General features: G+C 39.8%; 1 protein-coding gene across 1 annotated transcript in view; it reads right to left on the bottom strand.

The window, feature by feature from the left end:
• The window catches only part of LOC132815685 (thrombospondin type-1 domain-containing protein 7A-like), a 398,166-nt gene that overhangs the window by 70,536 nt on the left and 305,125 nt on the right, over window positions 1-22,505 (bottom strand). Inside the window, exons 12-14 of the mRNA XM_060824741.1 lie at window positions 7,161-7,355; window positions 3,815-4,078; window positions 1,349-1,527 (exon numbers count right to left, since the gene is read on the bottom strand). Of these exons, the coding sequence (XP_060680724.1) occupies window positions 1,349-1,527; window positions 3,815-4,078; window positions 7,161-7,355 (638 nt within the window). The remainder of the gene's footprint in view (window positions 1-1,348; window positions 1,528-3,814; window positions 4,079-7,160; window positions 7,356-22,505) is intronic.

Raw genomic sequence — 22,505 nt, 5'->3', positions numbered from 1 at the left:
AATGAGTCTCCAAGGTGCAAAACTGGATTAGACTTATGACAGAAGTTGGTTTGATTTTAAACAGTCACATGTTATGTCATTTATTCTCTTTTTACTTTACTTACACATAAATTTTAAAGAAAAGGTTTTGACATCAAATCCCATTGGATTTTCTTTTTTAACTGATTCATTTCATTGATTTTCTGATGGTTTGCTTGCTGTTAACATTGTTCTCTGAATAATGTTCTTAATAGAAGCAAAAATGAATTATATTTTTGGAAAGTATAGTTTCTATGGGGTCTTTCAATATATTTATCACCCCTTCTGTCTGCCTGGCCAGAAACCTGCGGGCAATAGAGGAGGAAACCGACTCATATTTCCGATGGACCAGAAGGGACTGCTCTCTTCCAAATGTATTTATTCCATTCCACAAGCTCCATTAAACACTTCCTTAGTTATTACAAATCTAAATGGGATTGTGTCCTAGTGGGTACTGAACTTGAATATGTCCCTATAATAAAGGCAAAGTGTTGCAAATGCTGGAGATTTGAAATAAAAACATAAAAATTTGGAGAAATTTAGCAAGTATGGTGGGCTTCATGGAGACAGAATCAGAAATAATATTTTGAGTTCGCTACTTTTCTTTGAACCCAGTTATTGTTAATTCTGTTTCTCTTTATAAATGTTGCCACAGCCACTGAGCTTCCCCAAGTACTTTTTGTTGAATATTTCCTTTCTTCACTTCAAAGTTTACTGCCACAATGCCACCTTTTAGATTTAATAGGAATAGATCTATGGGTTATTTAGCTGAAATCAAGATTCAACTTTTCCAACAGTGAGTTTCTGATAGTCTGAAGTATCTTAGGTTTCCTTATTTGCGTAGAATATCGATCCGCTATTGGACTAACTGGAAGTTGAACATTGAAATGAAAAACATGCTACACAATTTTTAAAAAATGTTGTAATTATATAACCTGTATAGTTAATCCAGCTCTTAGCTCTCTACAGGCGTTGAAAGATTCAAAATTACATTTAATCTTTTTTTCAGTAATTTAACTTTCCAATATTTTCTTCTAAATATTTATATCTTGACAATGCCTTATAGGTATTGTGGTATTGCGGGGACAGAATACCTTCTGTAGATGATTGTGACCCTTTTAGTTTGGTTAGGTTTAGAGTCAGATTGCTGATCTGATACCAATGTTTTTCCATCACTTTCATGATGATCCATCTGTAGAAAGCCCTAGTCATTGCTGTAATCATCAGTTGTGGGGATTGAATCAAATATCAAGTTCATGATCATCTGAAGAGTTTAAAATGAATAAAATGTTGAAAAATAGGCTTGCAAAACCTGCACTAAATTTGTTACCTGGTTGGTGTGATCGAGTTTTGGACAGGGTCTTCCACCATTGTATGGCTTCTCACGTAACCACTTGGATCTGACTTTCACTCCACTGCCGCATGATTTACTACAGCGTGACCAATTGGACCATTCACTAAGTTTACAGTCAGAAGGGCAGGGGATGATGCAAGCCTCCTCTATATAAGCTGTTGGTGGAGAATATAATTATGAAAACAGTGGTGGCATGTTAATACAGTATCCGTGTTATATCAACTTTTATGGTCACAAAAATGTCATGGGACCTGCTCAGCTAATAAATACTGAATTTAAGTTATCATATATCTCTTTTTAAAAAAAGGACACATGATAATCAAGTGACGCTTCTCACCCAGCCATAAACATACAGCAGTTAAGATCAGAGATAAGGCTATATGGTTGATTCCATAGCCTACACTCTCACCTACATGTAGTAGCTGACCATGTTGGTAGCTGACTTCCCCAAAGTTATCTGTAAAAATGAAGCCCTGAGGTCAATGGAAAACAGACTGTAAAATTAGCTGCTGATCCACTGTCATTCATTCAGAATCACTATAACAGAGGAATTTCATTCCCAAAATGTTTATGACGTTAACTTCTTTAAAGGTTGAGATTTTTGACAATAGCATTTAATAGTTTGGTTATTCAAAGCTTGAGAAAATGCAACAGATCTGAAAATGACTTAAAACAGGTACCTTCAGCTACCACATCACCAGTGCTGAAAACTGAGTTCTTTCCAATTTGGCCAGTATTGGGTTAGAACAGGGCTTGAAGTTTTCTGATTGTTTCACACGGTCATGCATATTGTGTTATTTTGTAGTTTTCTTCACGTATCGATGATACTTTTTTTTTTCCCTGCATGGTTCAACTATCAAAATTCACTCTTGAAATTCTGCCGTTGCAGATTCAAACCAGAACATTAAATTAAATCCTACAATTGTGTCACCCATGTGGAAGAGGGGAGAATGAGGAAATTATCACTACATCAAGAGACAGACAGAAATACACCCTCTAACTTGAAAGCAAGAAGTCAGTGGCAAATATCTGAAGCTACCTCTTCTGGAACTTTGGCTGTTACGATAGTTGACTTTTTGATTTGTTTCATGTGTCTAAAATGATCTTGCACACTTCATCTGAAATGATTATCATTTAATACAATGTCTAAAAATGTATTATTGTTGCCAGATATACTTACCTACAGTCCAATAATCCCTTTTTAAAAGCCTTTTTACACAGAATTGGAAGAGCTCAGTGAGAGTCAATCAGTGCATCCTACTTAATGAATACTATTGGGTACCAGGTAAATTAAAATTGGAAGAGGTATTAAAAATAATCTGGCCTCCAGTTTTCTGAATGCTTCACAAACAGAAATCATGGGAGCCATACATGTATTGTGAACCAGCTCATCTGATCACTATTCCTGGGAAAATAAATCAAGGATTTTCAATGAGGATAACAGGGTTGATCTTTATGACCCTTGCTCAGAGATGAAGATTACAAAAAATGTCAGGAAATGAATCTCACTCATACTTTTGAGTATTTCTTATGGGCAAAGGGACGGTGGGAAATTGTTTGAGATAGGCTGTGCTTCAAGAGTAATGTGAAGCTGAAGATGGGGTTGCAGTTTAAGGCTCCAGCATCTGGTAATAAGCTCGAACACATTTAAACTGTTAACTTCTGTGACTTTCTATCATTAAATCAACTTAGCAGTCCTTATGCAAAGCCAAATTTCATGAAATCATGCAAGTAGAACAGGTTGGAGGGGGATGCCCCTGGAGTTCCATTGGGCTCTTTTCAAAAATCTGAACGCAACTGATTTTCGAGCAACAAAGTGAAAAGGACTCAACATTGTGATTGTACACAGGACAGAGCATAACATGGTCGATTTCAGAATGGCAAGAAGTAACTAGCAGATTGTCACAACAACCAGTGCGTAACATTTACATAAGGCCACTGAGTACAATATAACCAAGTTTGTTAATGATACAAAGTTAACTAAGAAGAAAATAAAAAAAAGAAGGCTGCAAAGGAACAGAGATGGTTAAATGAGGATGACAAACTAGAGTTTAAGAAGAATTTGAAACTGTTGACTTTGGTAAATGGATCTGAAAGACAAATAATTTTAGAAGCAATGAAACTAGTGAATGTTAGCATTTGTAAGCATTTCGGCATGCTCTTACAATAATCACAAAAATTCACTAAGCAGACCTTGATTCACTCATAGGGTATGAAAATTGGCCAACATTTATTGCCCATCCCTAAGTGATCTTCATAAATTTCTGCGAAACTGCTTTCTTGAGCTCCTATAGCCCCTCTTTCTATTTCTTATATTCAAACTGCAGAAATAGTTTATTTCATTGCAAGGTTGACAAAAAAAATCATACTTTACTTTTGCACACTGATATGTATACTTGAAAACAAATACGAACAATCTTTTTAAATTTACTTTCAGCTTACCATGCCTGTTGCATCGTCCTGATTCCACAAGTCTGTTATTCTGATCACGACAAGCCAAGGCTTGATAGCGATATCCACGGCCACACTCCTTGATATCACCTTGGATCTTCATGCCAAGCAATACTTCCATTTTTCCCTCAGGAAGAATGCAGTCAGACAAGTTGCCTACAGGCTGGGCTGTGTACTTGTTGCAGGGACAAAACTGGGTCTCAATCAGAGGGAAAAGTTGAGCATTCCTACATTTCTCTCTTTTCCTGCTTTTACCTGATGGTAACAGAGAAAACATTGGCATAAGTACTGTGAGAACATATTTTTCGCATGATGCACCAGGATGAACAAAGGTTCAACTGCTGGAGAATTATAGCACAGTTGGGCACTCAGAAAGCAAACATTTGAGAGAGTGTAGTGACATGCTGAAGAGAAATTTTACATTAGGCGATGGCACGGTAGCTTTCAGATATAATTATGGACCTTTCACATTCCCAATTTAACCACTATGATAAGATACATCCACTTGGTATGAGAAAAGTGTGTGGAGGTCAACAGAAAGGATCGAGTTTTTGCAGTCCCAGAGAATCAACTACGTAAGTTGAAGTAGAATTGAGATTCTACTGAGGGAATTCAAAGTGCTGGGTAGAAATCATAAAGCAGCATCTCCAAGGTAATAATCTCTGAATTTACAGATCAGAGGTTTAAATACAGGGCCGACAGAATTGTTTTGGAAGCACTAGTTTTTAATTATAAGGCACTGGCATAAGTACTGTGAAAAATGGGATCTGTTCTATTGGTAAGGATTTAATTTGAGGGACTATTGTCCAGAGAAATTAAATAATTACAGTAGTAGATGATGCTTTAAAATAATACGGGGGATGGCGGGGATAATGTGGCTTGGCTGAGAACCAGACTTCTATTAGTTTGTTGACACATGAAAAAGAATGTTCAAGTCCTGATATTTTGTTTTTTCTTATTGATGGGTTTTGGCCGTTGTTGGCTAGGGCCAGCATTGTTGCCCATTCCTATTGCCTGCAAGGTGCTGGGACCTGACATCGCAAACTGCTATTGCCCTTGGGATATAAATAAACCACAATGCAATTAGGAAAGGAGTTCCAGCAATTCTGACCCAGCAACAGTGAAGGAATAAAACTCAAACTCCAAATCACAATGGTGTCTGATTTGGAGGAAATCTTGCAGATGATATTGCCATGTGTCTGCTATCCTTACCCTTCTTAATGGTAATGACCATAGGTCTGGAAGGTGCTATGGAGGGAAATGTGGTGCATTACTACATCTTGTAAATGGCAGAGAATTGCACCTGACCCTCAACACCAGCTCAATGGCCATGAAAGTCTAGCCTACTTTCTGTGCAGGCTGAGAAAAGCCCACCTCCTCCATCCACATCCCCCCCCCCCCCCCCCCCCCCCCCCCCCCCCCGCCGCAACCACCTGATGAAGGAGCATCGCTCTGTAAGCTAGTGCTCCCAAATAAACCTGTTGTACTATAATTTGGTGTTGTGTGATTTTTAACTCCAATACAGACATTTCCAGCACCAGCTGCATCTGAAAGGCTAAGAGCATTGTGGAAAACCCCACACACCCCTCACTCAAACTCTTCTCCCTCCTGCCATCTCTCAGAAGATACCAGTGCATTCAGTCTCTTACGCCAGACAGTACAACAGTTTCTTCCCCCAAGCTATCAGGCTCTTTAACGCAGTATGATCAGACCCTTGCCCAACCGAAATCCTTTGCACAACTTCAAATTGCTGTGAGAAAAATTATTTATCTATTATTTATTGTTCTTCCATTACACTGCAAGTTGCATGTTTTGTACTTCTTATGCAATCCATGCTGTGCATTATTGTGTAGTTTATGCTGTCCATGTAGCACCCTCGCTCCTGGAGGAACGCTGTCTCACTTTTATCGTATCAGTTGTAATGGTAGAAATGACAATAAAAGCTATTCTATTCTACTCTACTGGACCACCACTATGATTTGGTGCTGAATGTGGTAGATTGGGTGCCAAGTAACTGAGTTATTTTGCCCTGGATATTGTTGATCTTTTTGAAAGTTATTGGATCTGCAGCCATTCAGATAAATGGAGAGGTTTCAGTCATATTCCTGACTTGTGTCGTGTAGATGGTGGACAGGCATTTGGGAAACAAGATGTGAGGTAGAATTTCAACCTCTGACCTTATCATGTAGGCACACGACTTACGTAGTTGGTGCAGTTCAATGACATTCTGGTCTGGTCAATGATAATTCCCAGGATGTTGGTAGTGCGGAATGGTATGCCACTGAATCTCAAAGGGAAATAAAGGGAGGGCAAGATTATAATGGAAATAAATGCAAGTGCTGAGAATGCTAATTCAGGAGCAGGAGAGGTAGTGACGTACCCACATTGTATAAGATGGAAGTGCAGAGAGTAAGAGGAGTTAGTTCTGAGAGGATGAGGTGGACAGGAACAGTTGCACGGATGTGATGCATCCAATAATGAAAGTTGAAGTGCATGAGCTGTGGTAAAATATGTATCTGTAACAGAGTTAGTAAGTGGTGGTCTGGTGACTGTGAGATGTCAAAGACAAGATGATGGTCACACTTAGCCTTGTAGAATTCAGCAGGTCATTGAGCTTCTTCCTGCAACACAGCGCATTCCTTTTATTTTGACACACAACATTGACCGTGTCTGCTCTGTCCAGATGGACAGTGTCTGGTGGTGTGGCCTTCTTTGGCACTTTGCAGGAAATTTATGGCCTTTCTCTCCACCATCCTATCCATCAGAACCTCCAAATAAAACAAAGAACTAAAGTCTTCCTGGGCTACGTCCTCAGTTAAAATGTTGGAATACCACAGTGGGAGGGGCAGTTCCTGGCTTGCAGTTGCTGCAGTGATGCGCATCCAAGTTTTAAACATGTTTCTCCCTGGCATGAAAGCCAGAAGGTCTGGGTACTGGCAAGCACATTCCCTCCAATCCCCACCTCTGGCCATTAATTTCCACAGGAAATATGGTGAAGATCTGGGTGCCGATTAATGAGATGAAGATGTAGGATTATGTGACTCAAGTTGCTGTGAACCATGATGGATCGACTGCCATGAATTTCACTTGACAAAACACAAACTGGAAATGGGAAAATTCTGCTCTATCAACGTATCTGCAGAATGAACTGTTGAGTATGGCACCTGTCACAAATACTTACCAATCATTTAAATTCTTCACTTGGCCTCTCCATCATAAAAACATATATAAAAGTTTGAACAATGATGAAAGAGTCTCACATATGCAAATTCACTTTATATTATTGGAGTAAGATGTATTGATTTGCTAAAGCTGTTCTGTTTGTTTAATTACTCACCAACAAATGTCCTCTTTCGGATCTGTACTGTACTGCAGTCACCAGTGCAGGCTGAAAATTTGGACCAGTTGGTGAAGAGGCAGTCATCCTGGCAGGGCAATTGACAGTGTTGTGTTAAAGGTGGCATTGTACCAGCCCACTTCAGGCAATTATTAATATCCACTTGACCACCATCTTGCTTGCGACATGATATTGCTAAAAACAGAAGAAATTGTATTGCATAAAAGGCATGGACTGTTTAAAATTTTGGCCTGATTAGTTGAAAGCACAAAAATATTTCCAAAAGAAACTTATAATGACAGTTTAGTTTGTGGAACAAGGCTGCAAAATTTCGCAAGATCACAAATATAGGCACGGAGATCATGCGATAGAATGGTTAGTAATGGCTTACATCAACTCCAGCCTCCCACATTGTCTTGATCTGCTACAATTTGTCTACCATCACAATAGATCCATGGCAGATGCCTCTTCCCTGACCTTACACTCATCTCTGAAACATCTGTACAACAAGAACACCTACGGCAGACACCTATTGATTTTAGCTCCACCGTCAACACAATAATTCCAACAAAACTCATTGCCAAACTCAAAACCTAGGATTCTGCTCCCACCCTTTGCAACTGCATCCTCAACTTCCTGACCCGCTGAACGCAATCAGTAAGGACAGGTGACAACACTTGCTCCACCACAATCCTCCACACCAGTGCCCCACAAGGCAGTGTACACATCCCCTGACTATATTCCTTATACACTCACAGCTGCATGGACAAATTCAGTTCTAACTAGGATTACAAGTTTGCGATAGACACCACTGCAGTAGTCAGATCTCAAACAATAATGAGGAAGAGTAGAGGAAAGAGATAGACAGTTTAATGGCATGTTGTAAGGACAAAAATTTCTCCATCAGTCAGCAAAATGGGGAGCTGGTCATCAACTTCAGGAAGTGAAGTGGAGGACACACCCCTGTCTGTATCAATGGTTCTGAGGTGGAGGTGGTTGACAGCTTCAAGTTCCGAGGAGTAAATATCACCAACAATCTATCCTGCTCCATCCATGACAATGCTACAGTCATGACAGCACACCAATCCCTCTACTCCCTCTGAAGGCTAAGAAAATTCAGCATGTCCACAATGATTTGTACGATCTTTTTGCAGATGCATCGTAGAACTGCTCTGCCCAAGACTGCAAGAAATTACAGAGAGTTGTGAACACTGCCCAGTCCATCACAAAAAAACAACCTTCCTTTCAGTGACTCTAGCTACACTTCCTGCTGTCTTGGGAAAACAGCCCACATAATCAAAGACCCGTCCCACCTAGGCTAGACTCTCTTCCACCCTCTTCTAACGGCAGAAGGTAGAAATGTTTGAAAGCAGATAAACACAGATTCAAGAACAACTTCTTGCACACTATTGTCAGACTTATGAATGGACCTCTCATATATCAGAGTTAATATTTCTCTGCACCTTCTCTGTAGTTATATTCTGCATTCAGTTCTATTACCCTGATGTACTTATGTAAGGTATGATTTGTCTGGTTATAGTGCAATACAATATGTTTCACTGTATCTTAATACAGGTGACAGTAACAAATCAAATCAAATCAAAGCACATCATGATGCTCATGATGTTGCCTTTCTTTCAATAAGTAGCATTCAAACTTCATACTGCCTGCTTACTTTAGTGAGCATACTGCTGGATGGATTTTGATATTCAATACTATTCACTCGTTCCAAGCAAGAACATCTGATAGCTGTGCTATTTGTAAGAACAAAGAAAGCAAACGTGATGTCAAAATTTTCTAGTAAGGGATGCACACTTGACCTTTGGCTGCAATATCTCACTAGCTAGGATGAGTTCAGGTGGGCACCGGATCGTGCTCTAAATGTGAGATTCCCTGAGGAAAGGCACAAGAATGGTGGATTAATAACAGGTAGAAACAGCAGGATTTATAACAGAAGACAGAGAAGTGGCAAGAACTAAACAATTAGTTTGTGTCTGTCTTCACAGAGGAAGCTACAAGAAACCTCCCAGAAATATTAGGCAACCAGGGGATTTATGAAACTGAGGAATTGAAAAAAAAAACATCAATAAAGAAGTAGTACTAGAAAAATTAATTGGATTGAAGGCTGATAATTCCCCTGTACTGGAGCAGCAATACCCTGAGACTGCTGAAGGAAGTGGCAAGAGAGACTGTGGATGCTTGGTGGTTATCTTTTAACAATCTATAGATTCTGCATAGATTCCTGCAGACTGAAAATGTAACCCCATTGTTTATGAAAAGAGGAAGAGAATGAATTGAAAAAAAAATTCTATAGTTAGACGTCATTTTTAGGGAAAATGTTATAATCTAATATAAAGGAAGTACTCATGAATTTATAAAAGGGAAAGCATGTTTGATTAACCTTTTGGAGTTCTGTTGATGATTTTACTTGCAGCATAAATAAAGGAGAATGAGTAATGCATTGTATCTGGATATTCAGAAGGTCTTTAATAATAAGATCATAGAACATAGAACAATACAGCCGATCAGGCCCTTCGGCCCTCGATGTTGTGTCGATCTGTGAACTAATCTAAACCCACCCCCCTACACTATCCTATCACCATCCATGTGCATATCCAAGGATTGATTAAATCTCCCTAATGTGGCTGAGTTAACTACATTGGCAGGCAGGGCATTTAGCGCCCTTACCACTTTGTGTAAAGAACCTGCCTCTGACATCTGCCATATAACTATCACCCCTCAATCTGTAGCTATACCCCTTCTTACGAGCTGACATCATCATCCTAGGAAAAAGACTCTCACTGTCCACCCTATCTAATCCTCATCTGGTATGTTTCTATCAAATCCCCTCTTAGCCTTCTTCTTTCCAATGAGAACAGACCCAAGTCTCTCAGCGTTTCCTCATAAGACATTCCCTCCAGACCCGGCAACATATTGGTAAATCTCCTCTGCACCTTTTCCAATACTTCCACATCCTTCCTGTAATGGGACAACCAGAGCTGTACACAATATTACAAGTGTGGCCGCACTAGTATTTTGTATAGTTGCAGCATGACATTACGTCACCAGAACTCAATCCCTCTACCAATAAAAGCTAACAGACCGTATGTCTTCTTAACAGCACTATTAACCTGGGTGACAACTTTCAAGGATCTACGGACATGGACTCCAAGATTCCTCAGCACATCCACACTACCAAGAATCTTTCCATTGACCCAGTATTCTGCCTTCCTGTTATTCTTCCCAAAGTGAATCACCTCACATTTATCTGCATTGAAACTCTATTTGCTATCCCTCAGTCCAACTCCAAGTTTATCCAAGTCCCCCTGAAACCTGCAACATTCTTCCACACTGTCCACTACTCCACCGACTGTAGTGTCATCTGCAACCTTACTAACCCATCCACTTATGCCTGTGTCTAAGTAATTTATAAAAATGACAAACAGCAGTGGTCCCAAAACAGATCCTTGTGGCAGATCACTAGTAACTGGACTCCAGGCTGAATATTTTCCATCAACCACCACTCGCTACCTTCTTACAAAAAGCCAGTTCCTAATCCAAACTGCTAAATCACCCGCAATCCCACACCTCTGCATTTTCTTCAACAGCCTACCATATGGAACCTTATAAAATGCTTTACTGAAGTCCATGTACACACACCTATCCTTATCCACATGCTTGGTCACCTTCTCAAAAAATTCAATAAGTTTTGTGAGACATAACCTGTGCTTGATTATCTGTCTGTCTGTCTAACTATCTGCATCTCTTTCTCTCTCTCTTCCCCACCCCAGATCGGTCTTGAACACACAATCCCTGGCTTCAGGAATGAGTATCTTATCTGTTAGGCCACTGTGGAATCTCACATCGGAGGTTGGTAAACAAATTTAAATCGCATGATTGAGGGGAATGTACGAGTAACCGATACCAAAGCACAGCTGGAGGCATCAGATACCATAAAGGCTATACCACGAACAAAATTTCAGCAATAGTTCTGAAGATTATGTTCCATAATTTGTCTGACACCTAACAAACCTTTTCCCATACAGCTACAACACTGCTATCTACCTAATAACGTGATACATTGCCCAGGTATGCCCTCTGCATAATAAAAAGGACAAATCCATCCTGACCAACTACCACTCCATCAATCTCCTCTTGATCATCAGTAAAGTAATGCAAAGTGCTACTTACACTGTTATCAGGCAGCATCTGCTCAGCAGTGACTTGTTCACTGATGTTCTGTTTGGGTTCTGCCAGAGCCTCGTTATAGCCTTAGTTCATTCTGGCCTCACTATCGTCTTGTTTTACACTTGGACAAAAGAACTGATTTCCAGAGATGAGGTGAGAGTGATTGCTTTTGACATCAACGCTGCATTTGACCGAGTGTGATATTAAGGAATGCTAGCAAAACTGAAGTAAACGCTAGCAAAATTGGGATCAAGGAAAGTTAGCAAATGGGATTACATTAATATGGGATATCTGGCCAGCATGGACAAGTTGGACCGAAGGGTCTGTTTCTGTGTTGTACATCTCTATGGCTCAAAGAACACTCTCAACTTCCCCATTCTATTTTCATAATGGAAGTCCCTCAAGCCAGGAATCCTTTTTGCACATTCCTTCTGCACACACTGCAACTTTTTTACATCCTTCTTTATGTGTATTAGCCAGATTTGTACATAATACTCCAGTTGATGCATTGTAAGTGTTATGTGTAAGATCAGCATAATGTCCTTGCCCTTATATTCTATGCATCTATCAATAACGCCCCAGATTCTACCTACTCTATTAACTGATCTCTCCACCTCTCTTTCCACTTTCAGTAATCTACGCACATTTAGACATAGATCTCACCACCTTTAGTAGTGTACCGTTTTTTATTACATGTCCATACTCTTCTTACAAAAATGCATCACCTCCTGGAGTCACAGAGATGTACAGCATGGAAACAGGTTCTTTGGTCCAACTAGTCCATGTCACCCAGATATCCTAAACAAATCTAGCCCCATTTGCCAGCATTTGGCCCATATCCCTCTAAACCCTCCTATTCATATACCCATCCAGATGCCTTTTAAATGTTGTAATTGTACCAGCCTCCACCACTTCCTCTGGCAGCTCATTCCATTCACATACCACCGTCTGCTTGAAAAGCTGCCCTTACATCCTTTTTAAAACTTTCCCTTCTCACCTTTAACTTATGACCTCTAGTTTTGGACTCTCCCACCCCAGGGAAAAGACCTTGCCTATTTATCCTATCCATACTCCTCATGATGTTATAAACCTCTATAAGGTCACCTCTCAGCCTCCAATGCTTCAGGGAAAATAGCTCCAGTCTATTCAGCCTCTCCCTATAGCTCAAAATCTCCAACCCTGGCAACATCCTTGTAAATCTTTTCTGAACCTTTTCAAGTTTCACAACATCCTTCCTATAGCAGGGAGACCAGAATTGCACACAATATTCTAATAGTGGCCTAACCAATGTCCTGTGCAGCTGCAACATGACCTCCCAACTCCTATATTCAATGCACTGACCAATAAAAGCAAGCATACTAAACACCTTCTTCACTATCCTATCTCCTTGTGACTCCACATTCAATTTTGTATCCACGTTACTACTGTTCCTTTTATTCCATGAACCATACATTTTTTTACAAGTTGTTGTGTGGCACTAGATCAAATACTTTCAGAACGATCACACAGAATAAATCAATAGTATTACCCTTATCAACTCTTTCTGGTACTTCTTCAAAAGTCTCCAGCAACTCTGCTTTTTCAGATGATATCCCAAGTTATTATTTCTCCACCATTTAAGATAGACTAATTCGCTACTGACTGACATGACATACTGAGTTTGGTCACAAAACTAGCTGGACATTGAGGGAATGGTAACATTTGCGAATACAGTAAATCCCTGAATTTATGTGCAGACCCGGTGAAGCCACATGTGTGTAGTCAATAGTATCCGACACTAGGGGAAGCCTAATATTCTGGCAAAGCTGCCCGCTTATCTCTGAAAAATATGAAATCCATGCATCCTCCTCTCTCTGCATACTGAACGTTAAGCAGTTCCCACATAATGGAGGATGATGTAGTGAGAGATGTTAAAGAGGCCGCTTGCTAAAACCTGGTGGGAGGAACCCTGATCAAACAGGCAGTCTCACCACACATAGGGGAGGCACGGGATGCTGGTAAAATGCCAAATGGAGTGAAGTTTAACCAATATTGGCCAATTAATTACTTGAACTCTGCCTTCCTTCAGCAAGGAACAATGCAATTGCCATTCCGACATAAACACCATGGCAGTTGGAGAAGTTAGGTTTCCTTCTCATGCCTTTTGCTATCATTTTAACATTCCTCCTGTCTTCTTATCTGTCTCTAGGAACTAAGGAAATCCTAGCCACAGTTTTTTGGCAGACTTGTTCAGGGAGCTTAAGGTGAAGGAATTCTAAGGGAACAGTGATCATAATATGATTGAATTTACTCTGCAATTTAAGACAGAGAAATAGAATCAGTGGTAATGGTATCACAACTGACTGGGAGAGGAGCCTAGCAGGAACACAATGGAACAGCAATGGCAGGGGTTTCTGGGAATAATTCAGGAGACAAGGCAGAGATTCATCCCGAGGAAATAGTAGCATGGTACAGGGAGAATGAGGTAACCATGGCTGACTAGGAAAGTCAGGGATAGCATAAAAGCAAAAGATAAAGCAGAGAATGTGGCAAAGGGCAGTGAGAAACCAGTGGATTAGGAAGCTTACAAAGACCAACAGAAGGCACCAAAAAGAAAATTAAGAAGGGAGAAGATTAAATATAAGGGTAAGCTCGCCAGTAATATAAAGGAAGACTGTACGAGTTTCTTTAGATATAGAAAGGGCAAAAGAAAGGGAAAAGTGGACATCGAGCCACTGGAAATTGACACTGGAAAGATAGTAGTGAGGAACAAGGAAATGGCTGAGACACTGACTAATTACTTTGTGTTAGTCTTCATGGTGGAAGAAACGAGTAATATCCCAAAAATTCAAGAGAGTGAGGAGGCAGAGCAGACTATGGTGGCCAATACCAAGGAGAAGATGCTAGAAAAACTGAATGGTCTGAAGATGGATAAATCACCTGGACCAGATGGACTACAGCCTAGAGTTTGAAGGGAGATAGCTGAAGAGATAGCAGAGGCATTAGTGCTAATCTTTCAGGAATGGCTAGAATCAGGGAGGTTACCAGAGGACTGAAAAATCCCTAACTTGACACCCCTGTTTAAACAGGAGTAAGGCAAAAAAAACAAAATTACAGTCTGATTAACCTAATCTCGGTTATGGGTAAGATCCTGGAATCCATAGTGAAGGTTGAGATTTCTGAACACTTGGAAGTATATGATAAAATAAGACAAATTCAGCATGGTTTCAACAAGGGGAGGTCATGCCTGACAAATCTGTTAGATTTCTTTGAGCAAGTAATGAGTGGGTTAGACCAAGGAGAACCAATGGATGTTATCTGCCTGGGCTGCAAGAAGGCCTCTGACAAGGTGTCACACAGGAGGCTACTAAGTAAGATAAGGACCCATGGTGTTAGAGGCAAGGTGCTAGCATGGATCGAAGCTTGGCGGTATAGCAGAAAGCAGAGAGTGGGGATAAAAAGGGTCCTTCTCAGGATGGCAGCCGGGGACAAATGGTCTTTCACAAGGCTCAGTGTTAGGACAACTTTTCACTTTATATATGAATGATCTAGATGAAGGAACTGAGGGCATTCTGGATAAGTTTGCAGATGATACAAAGATAGGTCAAGGCACAGGTAGAACTGAGGAGGTGGGGAGGCTGCAGAAGGATTTGGACAAGTTAGGAAAGTGGGCAAAGAAGTGACAGATGAAGTACAACGTGGGAAAGTCTGAGGTCATGCACTTTGGTAAAAAGAATAGAGGCAAGGACTGTTTCCTAAATGGAGAGAAAATGCAGAAGTCTGGAGTGCAAAGAGACTTGGGAGTTCTAATCTACGATTCTCTCATGGAAAACTTGCAAATTGAGTTAGTTGTTAGGAAGGCAAATGCAATAATGGTATTTATTTTGAGAGGATTTGAATATAAAAGCAGGGATGTATTTCTGAGGCTTTGTAAAACTCTGGTCAGGCCACATTTGGAGTATTGTGCGCAGTTTTAGGCCTCATATCTCAGGAAGGATGTACTGGCTCTGGAGCGTGTTCAGAAGAGATTCACGAGAATGGTCCCAGGAATGAAAAGCTAGACGTATAAGGAATATTTGAGGACTCTGGGTCAATACTCCATGGAGTTTAGAAGGATGGCAGGGATCAAATAGAAACATACAGAATATTGAATGGCCTGGACAGAGTGAATGTTTGGAAGATTGGTAGGAGAGATTTGGACCCAAGGGCATAGCCTTAGAGTAAAGGGAAGACCTTTTAGAATGGAGATAGGGTGAAACTTCTTCAGCCAGAGAGTGGTGAGTCTATGGAATTCATTGCCACAGAAGGCTGTAGAGGCCAGGTCATTGAGTATATTTATGACTGAGATAGATAGGTTCTTGATTGTAAAGGGGATCAAGGGTTACAGGGATAAAGTGGGAGAATGGGGTTGAGAAACATATCACCTATGATTAATGGTAGGGCAGACTTGATGGGCTGAATGGCCTATTTTCTGTTCCTATGTCTTCTGGTCTGATAGTGTTTATATGAAATTTTAATTGGCTCAAGAAGATCTAGATGAAAACAAAGGGGGTGCATAGTGGCTCAGCAGTTAGCATTACTGCCTCACAGGACCAGGGACCCAGGCTCAATTCTACCCTTGGGTGACTGTCTGCTTGGAGTTTGCACATTCTCCCTTTGTCTGTATGGGTCTCATTGGGTGTTCTGGTTTCTTCCCACAGTTCAAAATTGTGCAGGTTAAGTGGATTGACCATGCCAAATTGCCAGTAGTGTCCAGGGAGGTATAGGTTGGCTGGATTAGCCATGGGAAATGCAGAGTTAGGGATAGGGTATGGGGGGCGGTGAGTCTGAGAGGGATGGTCTTCAGTGAGTCAGTGTGGATTTGTTGGACCGAATATTTCCACACTGTAAGGATTCTAAAATATGCAAATAATAGCAAACTTGTCAATTTCAAAGCCAAGGAGAAAGTGAGATCTGCAGATGCTGGAGATCAAAGCTGAAAATGTGTTGCTGGAAAAGTGCAGCAGGTCAGGCAGCATCCATTTTTTTTTGAGAGCTTCTTCAAGGAAGGCATCCTTGCAAGAGGATTCACAGTAGGTTAAAATCTTCGAGGAGAAAGTGAGGTCTGCAGATGCTGGAGATCAGAGCTGAAAATGTGTTGATGGAAAAGCGCAGCAGGTCAGGCAGCATCCATTTTGGATGCTGCCTGACCTGCTATGCTTTTCCAGCAACACATTTTCAATTTCAAAGCCAAGCCAAGGTGGAAAAGCAATTGGAATAAACTATCAGAAAAGTGGCTATAGAGGTTATATGGTGGCTTTTGTAATGTACTATTCAGTAATCACATGCAGTATCAATTAAAGCCTGGTCAGCAGCATCAGAACAGACATATTTGCACTGAGAAGTGTGTATATAACAAAATGCAAAAGGGGTATCTATGAGGGTAAATCAGAGAAGCTCATGGCCTACAGTTAAAGGAATTGATATGAATTCTTTGCAAAGTATTAGAATGCATTGAAATAGCATAACCACTATTTATATTGGAATTTCCCCGGCAATATCTCTGAATTATCTTTGTTATGTGAAAGTCAGGTATTGGAATAGGATTGAAGTAGAATAGGGCCAAAATGAGAGCCTCACAGTTTTCTTAAAAGAGTTTGGAATGAGAGTAAGCTGGAGATGTAACGAAAAGGCACAGCAGGAAAGCTGAAGAGAAGGAAAGGCTGACCAGTGCGAGAGAAGTTATTCAAAACCACGTGGAAATGTTAAGCAGGTTTGAATTATAAGAGAAAAATACCAATACTACAAGATTTTAAATTCAAAACTGTAACCTCTTTTGAAGGAAGGGAGACAAAAATTAGCATGCCATTGGCGATGAAAGTAATTTCATAGTGTCACTTAGAGGTAATTAACAGTCAATTCATGAACACACAAGTCTACTTAATAGTGATCTTATAAGAGAGAGTGAATAAAATTAACAACCAGACTTTCTGATTAGGAAAAAACACTTTGCCATATTCTCGACAGAAGTCACATACAATTACAAATGTCAAAAGAATGTGGATTTTTGACACTGCTAGGTCCATATGGATGATTGAGTGTACTGGTTTTAATAATATTTTAATAATATTAGACCATTTTATGAGGGATTGAAAATGGGTATTCAAGACCAATTTGATTTTTCCAGTTCAGCAGGTTAATGGGGCAATAATGGCACTAATGTGGGATGATAGAAAGATTGCTAGCAAGACATAACTAGAGGTGAGTGAGGAATGAATGCAAATCAGCTGAGGGAAAAGGGAACAAAGATAATGAAAGTGGGGTTAATTTTGCCTTTTGACAACAGGTTAAATGGTACTAGTGAATCAGTCACCTATTATAAATTTCTCCTGATTTTCATTTTTATGGAAGTCTTTGTTTTTCTCCTGAGCAGTGTGAGTAAGATTAACAATTGATGGAGGACTGCAACTTTCATAATGCCTTTTTGTGAAGGCTTTTTTTTGGAGCAGTTTAAATATCATTTCAAAATAGATATTATCGATAATTTCAGCTGCTGCTATCATGGAATTTATTTCTGGAAGATAAATAATGAATACGGTACCATAGAACTTTTTCTGTATAGGAGCTGGGACATCTTGTTGAGCTTATTCAGGACATAGATGAGGTCTCTTCTGGAATATTATATCTGTTCTAGCCACCCTGTTATAGGAAGGATATTATTAAACTGGAGATGGTTCAGAAACCATTTACCAGGATGTTGCTGGGAATGCAGGGTTTGCAATATAAAAATAGACAGGAAAGGCGGGGACTTTTTTTCACTGAAGCACAGGAGTTTGAGGAATAAACTTATTGAGGTTTATAAAATCATGAGGAGCATAGATAAGCAAAGGTCTTTTCCCTAGCGTGGGGTAATTCAAAACTAGGTGAGAGAGGAAAAACTTAAAAAGGACAGGAGGGGCAAATGTATTACACAATGGTTCAATTGTGGAATGAAATGCCAGAGGAAGTGGTGGATACAGGTATTGTTATATTTCAAAAAAAAATTGGCTAAGTTGTGAATAGGAAACATTTGGAGGGAGATGGGCCAAGCACAGGCAGATGAGATTAGTTTAGTTTGGAAACATGGTCGGTGTGGGCTGGTTGGGCTGAAGGTCTGTCTCTCTGCTATAGTAATGTGACTCTAAACTTAAATTGAGGCAGTCCTAATGCTGATTTTTTTTTTAATTGTAAGTTTCATTTGAAAGTTGATGTCATTATATAAATATTGAAGAAAAGAAACAACTTTTCCTTTACAATTCAATTTTGCCTTTAAAATTTTGACAAATGTACCCTTAAACTATGACACAAGCGATCAGAATCAGACTAAATGATTGAGAAGCAATTTTCCTTTGACAAAACTCGTAATGATATTTATTTTAAAGCAGTGGCTATGAAATGTGGATTTGTGAGAACCAAAGAGCTTCACAGGGCAGGAAACAGGAAGCTGGGTGGTAAAGGTTCATCTCTACTGGCTACTTAACAGGCAGGAAGTTTTCTTGGGCGACATATTCATAGCATAGACTCTCTCATGCAAACAGTGCCGTGAGCAACCTGTTGTTTACAACATAAGGGAAGCACAGAAAATATTGTGCCTTTGCGTCAGATCAGATCCTTACAATGTACAAAAACTTCCAGATGATTGTGTTTGCTCCAGATTTCCTTTGGGAAAACTTGATTTTATGTCAATATTCTTAAGTAAGATTACTCACATCAGTCTTGTTTGCCACATTTTTTTACATTTTTCATTCTGATTTTCTTCCTTCTTCCCTTTACTCCTGCTGTGTTAATATTTCATGGATACTTATTACACTCCAAAATCTTACTAACATTTCATGAGTTCTCTTTAACAGTAAACAACAAGCTATGCAACTGTGAGGCCATAATTTGTCAATCCAATCCTTTCCTGAATTCTGGTGTGGACATATGTATACTGTTCAGCAAAGGTCACCGGTATAAATAGCAGTGAGAATCATGACAGCCAAGAAAGAGGACATCTGACCGTCCATGCACGTGCTCCTGTTGGCTCCTCAACTCTACTCCCACTCCCAGAGTAAACACTTCAAAGGACACCCTCAATGCTTCTTTTAAAAAGCACATCAGCCTCATTGACACCTGGGAAACCATGGTGTAGGACTTCTCGAAGAGGAGGAAAGGCATCTGGGAAGGATCGATACATCTTGAGTCTCAACACCAACAGAAAGTTGAAGTCTTGGCAACAGACAGCACGACTATCCAGGCATCCTGCTCACCCATTCCCCATACCATCATCTGTCCCATATCTGACAGAGAGTGTAGGTTGTACATTAGACTCTTCAGTCAGCTGGGAAACCATTTTCATTCTGGAGCAGGTCATCCTCAACTATGATGTTAAAAATCGCACAACACCAGGTTATAGTCCAACAGGTTTAATTGGAAGCACACTAGCTTTCGGAGCGACGCTCCTTCATCAGGTGATTGTCAATCACCTGATGAAGGAACGTTGCTCTGAAAGCTAGTGTGCTTCCAATTAAACCTGTTGGACTATAACCTGGTGTTGTGTGATTTTTTAACTTTGTACACCCCAGTCCAACACCGGCATCTCCAAATCATGTCAACCATGTTGGACTGCTTTAGAAGAAGCAAGCAATGATGGCAGTTAATTCTCATCATATGCTGGGTAAACTGAGAGAAGTTAAACCCAGAATTGATAAAATCCAGCAGTAGCCGGGAAATGAAAATTCAAACAATAATGTTGCTTTAAATTATTTGTTAAGATGTGGGTGACTTGTACTAAGACCAGATTTATTATTTATTTGTTTTGGCCTTGACAATTGATTACTTGTCAGGTATTTCAGAGAGCTTTAAGAGACAACCATATGATATACACTGAAATTACTATGTTGGTCTGACTAGTTGGGGTGACAGGTTATATTCTCAAAAATGCATTGATTTCACAACATTAATTGATTGAATTTGAACTCATGATCATGGGTCACTAGTTCTTGAATCTTACAAACATGACAACGTAAAAAGAAGCAGCCAGAATACACGAGAGCATGAAAGCTTATCCCAGAGTTGAGAAATACATTGAATTTCTGCCTCAATTAGGTGATAATTAGAAAGAAGAATGGCGTGAATGTCAGAGGTGCATAGATATTTACAGAAACAAAGATGACTTCAATTTCGAGAATATTAAGCTAGGGGAGACTTCTTGGATTTTTGCAGAAGCAATGAAGGATTTTATTTACAACTTAGGGCAGAATTTTATTGCTTGACACCTCTTCCCCTTCTTCCTCCTTCACCAACTCCTTTGACAGGCTGGAAGTGGGATAAGGTGTGAAAAAATGGGTGCTGGTGGAGCTGTGTCAGGATTATACTCTGGTTTAGTTCTGTTACTTTGGGAGTTTTCCAGCAACAGCCTACACGATCAGTAGGTTTCCTATTCTCAGGAGGCAGGCATCGATTTGCATACTTAACAGCCTTATTAAACTGCCAGCATGAAAGACTACCCCTACTGTCTGAGCAACTTCCTCACCAGAGGGAATTTCTCTCCACTCTGCACCCCTTGAGTTTTTCATTTCTAATTTGCTTGCTTTGAAGTATGCTTAGGACTCCTGCCTGCCTCAATAGTATTGACCTCTCTCTATGGGGCTGCTGAAACCTCAGAGCTCATCCAATCTACTTAACTGCATAGTAATCCAGAGTGGACCAGTTAGGATGACATCTATGGTAACATTACCATGGCCAGTCCTGCTGCTGTCAGGTGTGGGCCTGGAACCTGATTTTTTATTTTTGGCAGGGTTTTGAGATCCTGAAGTTGGTGATAAAATACAGCAGAGAACATTTATTGCATTATCGAGTGATGGTGACACTGAGGATGTATAACATCTGCTTAGTATAGCATTATACTCATTAGGACACCACATTAACATCCAGTTCCTTTTAAAACTAGCCCTGAAAATCACATTTCACTTTTGTCACCTACTGGGTGGTTGTAGACAAATGGAGCTTTAGTACATATGTTTGGCACAAAAATACACGTTTGCATCATAGTCACTGTAATTTCTAAAATTTCACAAAAATTTCACATAATTTATGTAGTCATCAAACATCATAAAACATAAAATAACCCAAAAGCTTAAAGGGTTTTCAATCTACAATTTTCTTGGGTATATTGTGGTTCGATTTAAATTATTACCTCAGATGGTCCAAGAATGTAATATTCTACTGAAGTTTTAATATTTTATACAGTTAGCAGATATGAAGATCAGAAATATTAAAGTGTACACAATATGGTGGGCTGAAGCCTAGTTTCTATGATGCATGGCAATGATTTCAATAAATTGGCAAGTTTCACTATTGTCTTAAATACGCTTAAAGAAGCAGCATTTATATTCAAATGAAAGACGAATATGTAAATAGAGAATTTGCCAGTATCAATCTGTTCTTCACGTATTTTGCAAAATATGACAATTTATATAATCCAATTAAATATACAGGAAATGCACCTCTGAATAATGACTCAACTGCCTTATTAAACTGATTTATCCATAGCTTCGATATACTAAGTAAATAAAAAAACTTTTACACCACGTCCCAAATTTCTTGATAGATTCCATACTCTGACGTAACAATTTAAAACCTTGAGAGACATTAGTTTTCTCTCAATTGAGCAAACAGAATTATCAAGCCTTCATGGATTCACAGATTCACACAATTAAGATTTAGACTAATGTAGTCAGGAGAAGCAATGGCCCTAGTGAAATTCTCACTAGACTGTTAATCTAGAGACTCAGGTAATGGTCCGGGGAGCCAGAGTCAAATACTGCTATGGCAGATAGTGTAATTTGAACTCAGTGAGATCTGGAAGACTCTAATGATGACTGTCAATCCCTTGCTGATTGTTGGAAAAACCCATTTGGCTCACTAATTAGAGAATGAAACTGCTTTCCTTACCTGGTCTGGCCTAGATGTGACTCCATACCCATGACAATATGGTTGACTTTTAACTGTCCTCTGGACAATAAATACTGACTTGACCAGTGATGCCCTCATCCCGTGAATGAATGAAAAAATGTCAGAAGGCTCAATGTATATTCGATGGCCAAGAATTTCTGCTTTGGAAATAACTGGTGATCTGGTTGGATGCTGAATTCAGAAGCTTTGCTATCTGAGGAAAAT

Source organism: Hemiscyllium ocellatum, chromosome 5 (genome assembly GCF_020745735.1).
Source record: "Hemiscyllium ocellatum isolate sHemOce1 chromosome 5, sHemOce1.pat.X.cur, whole genome shotgun sequence".
Classification (NCBI taxonomy): domain Eukaryota; kingdom Metazoa; phylum Chordata; class Chondrichthyes; order Orectolobiformes; family Hemiscylliidae; genus Hemiscyllium; species Hemiscyllium ocellatum.
Note: the sequence above shows the minus strand (reverse complement) of the source record. Positions and strands in the feature narration are given on the sequence as shown.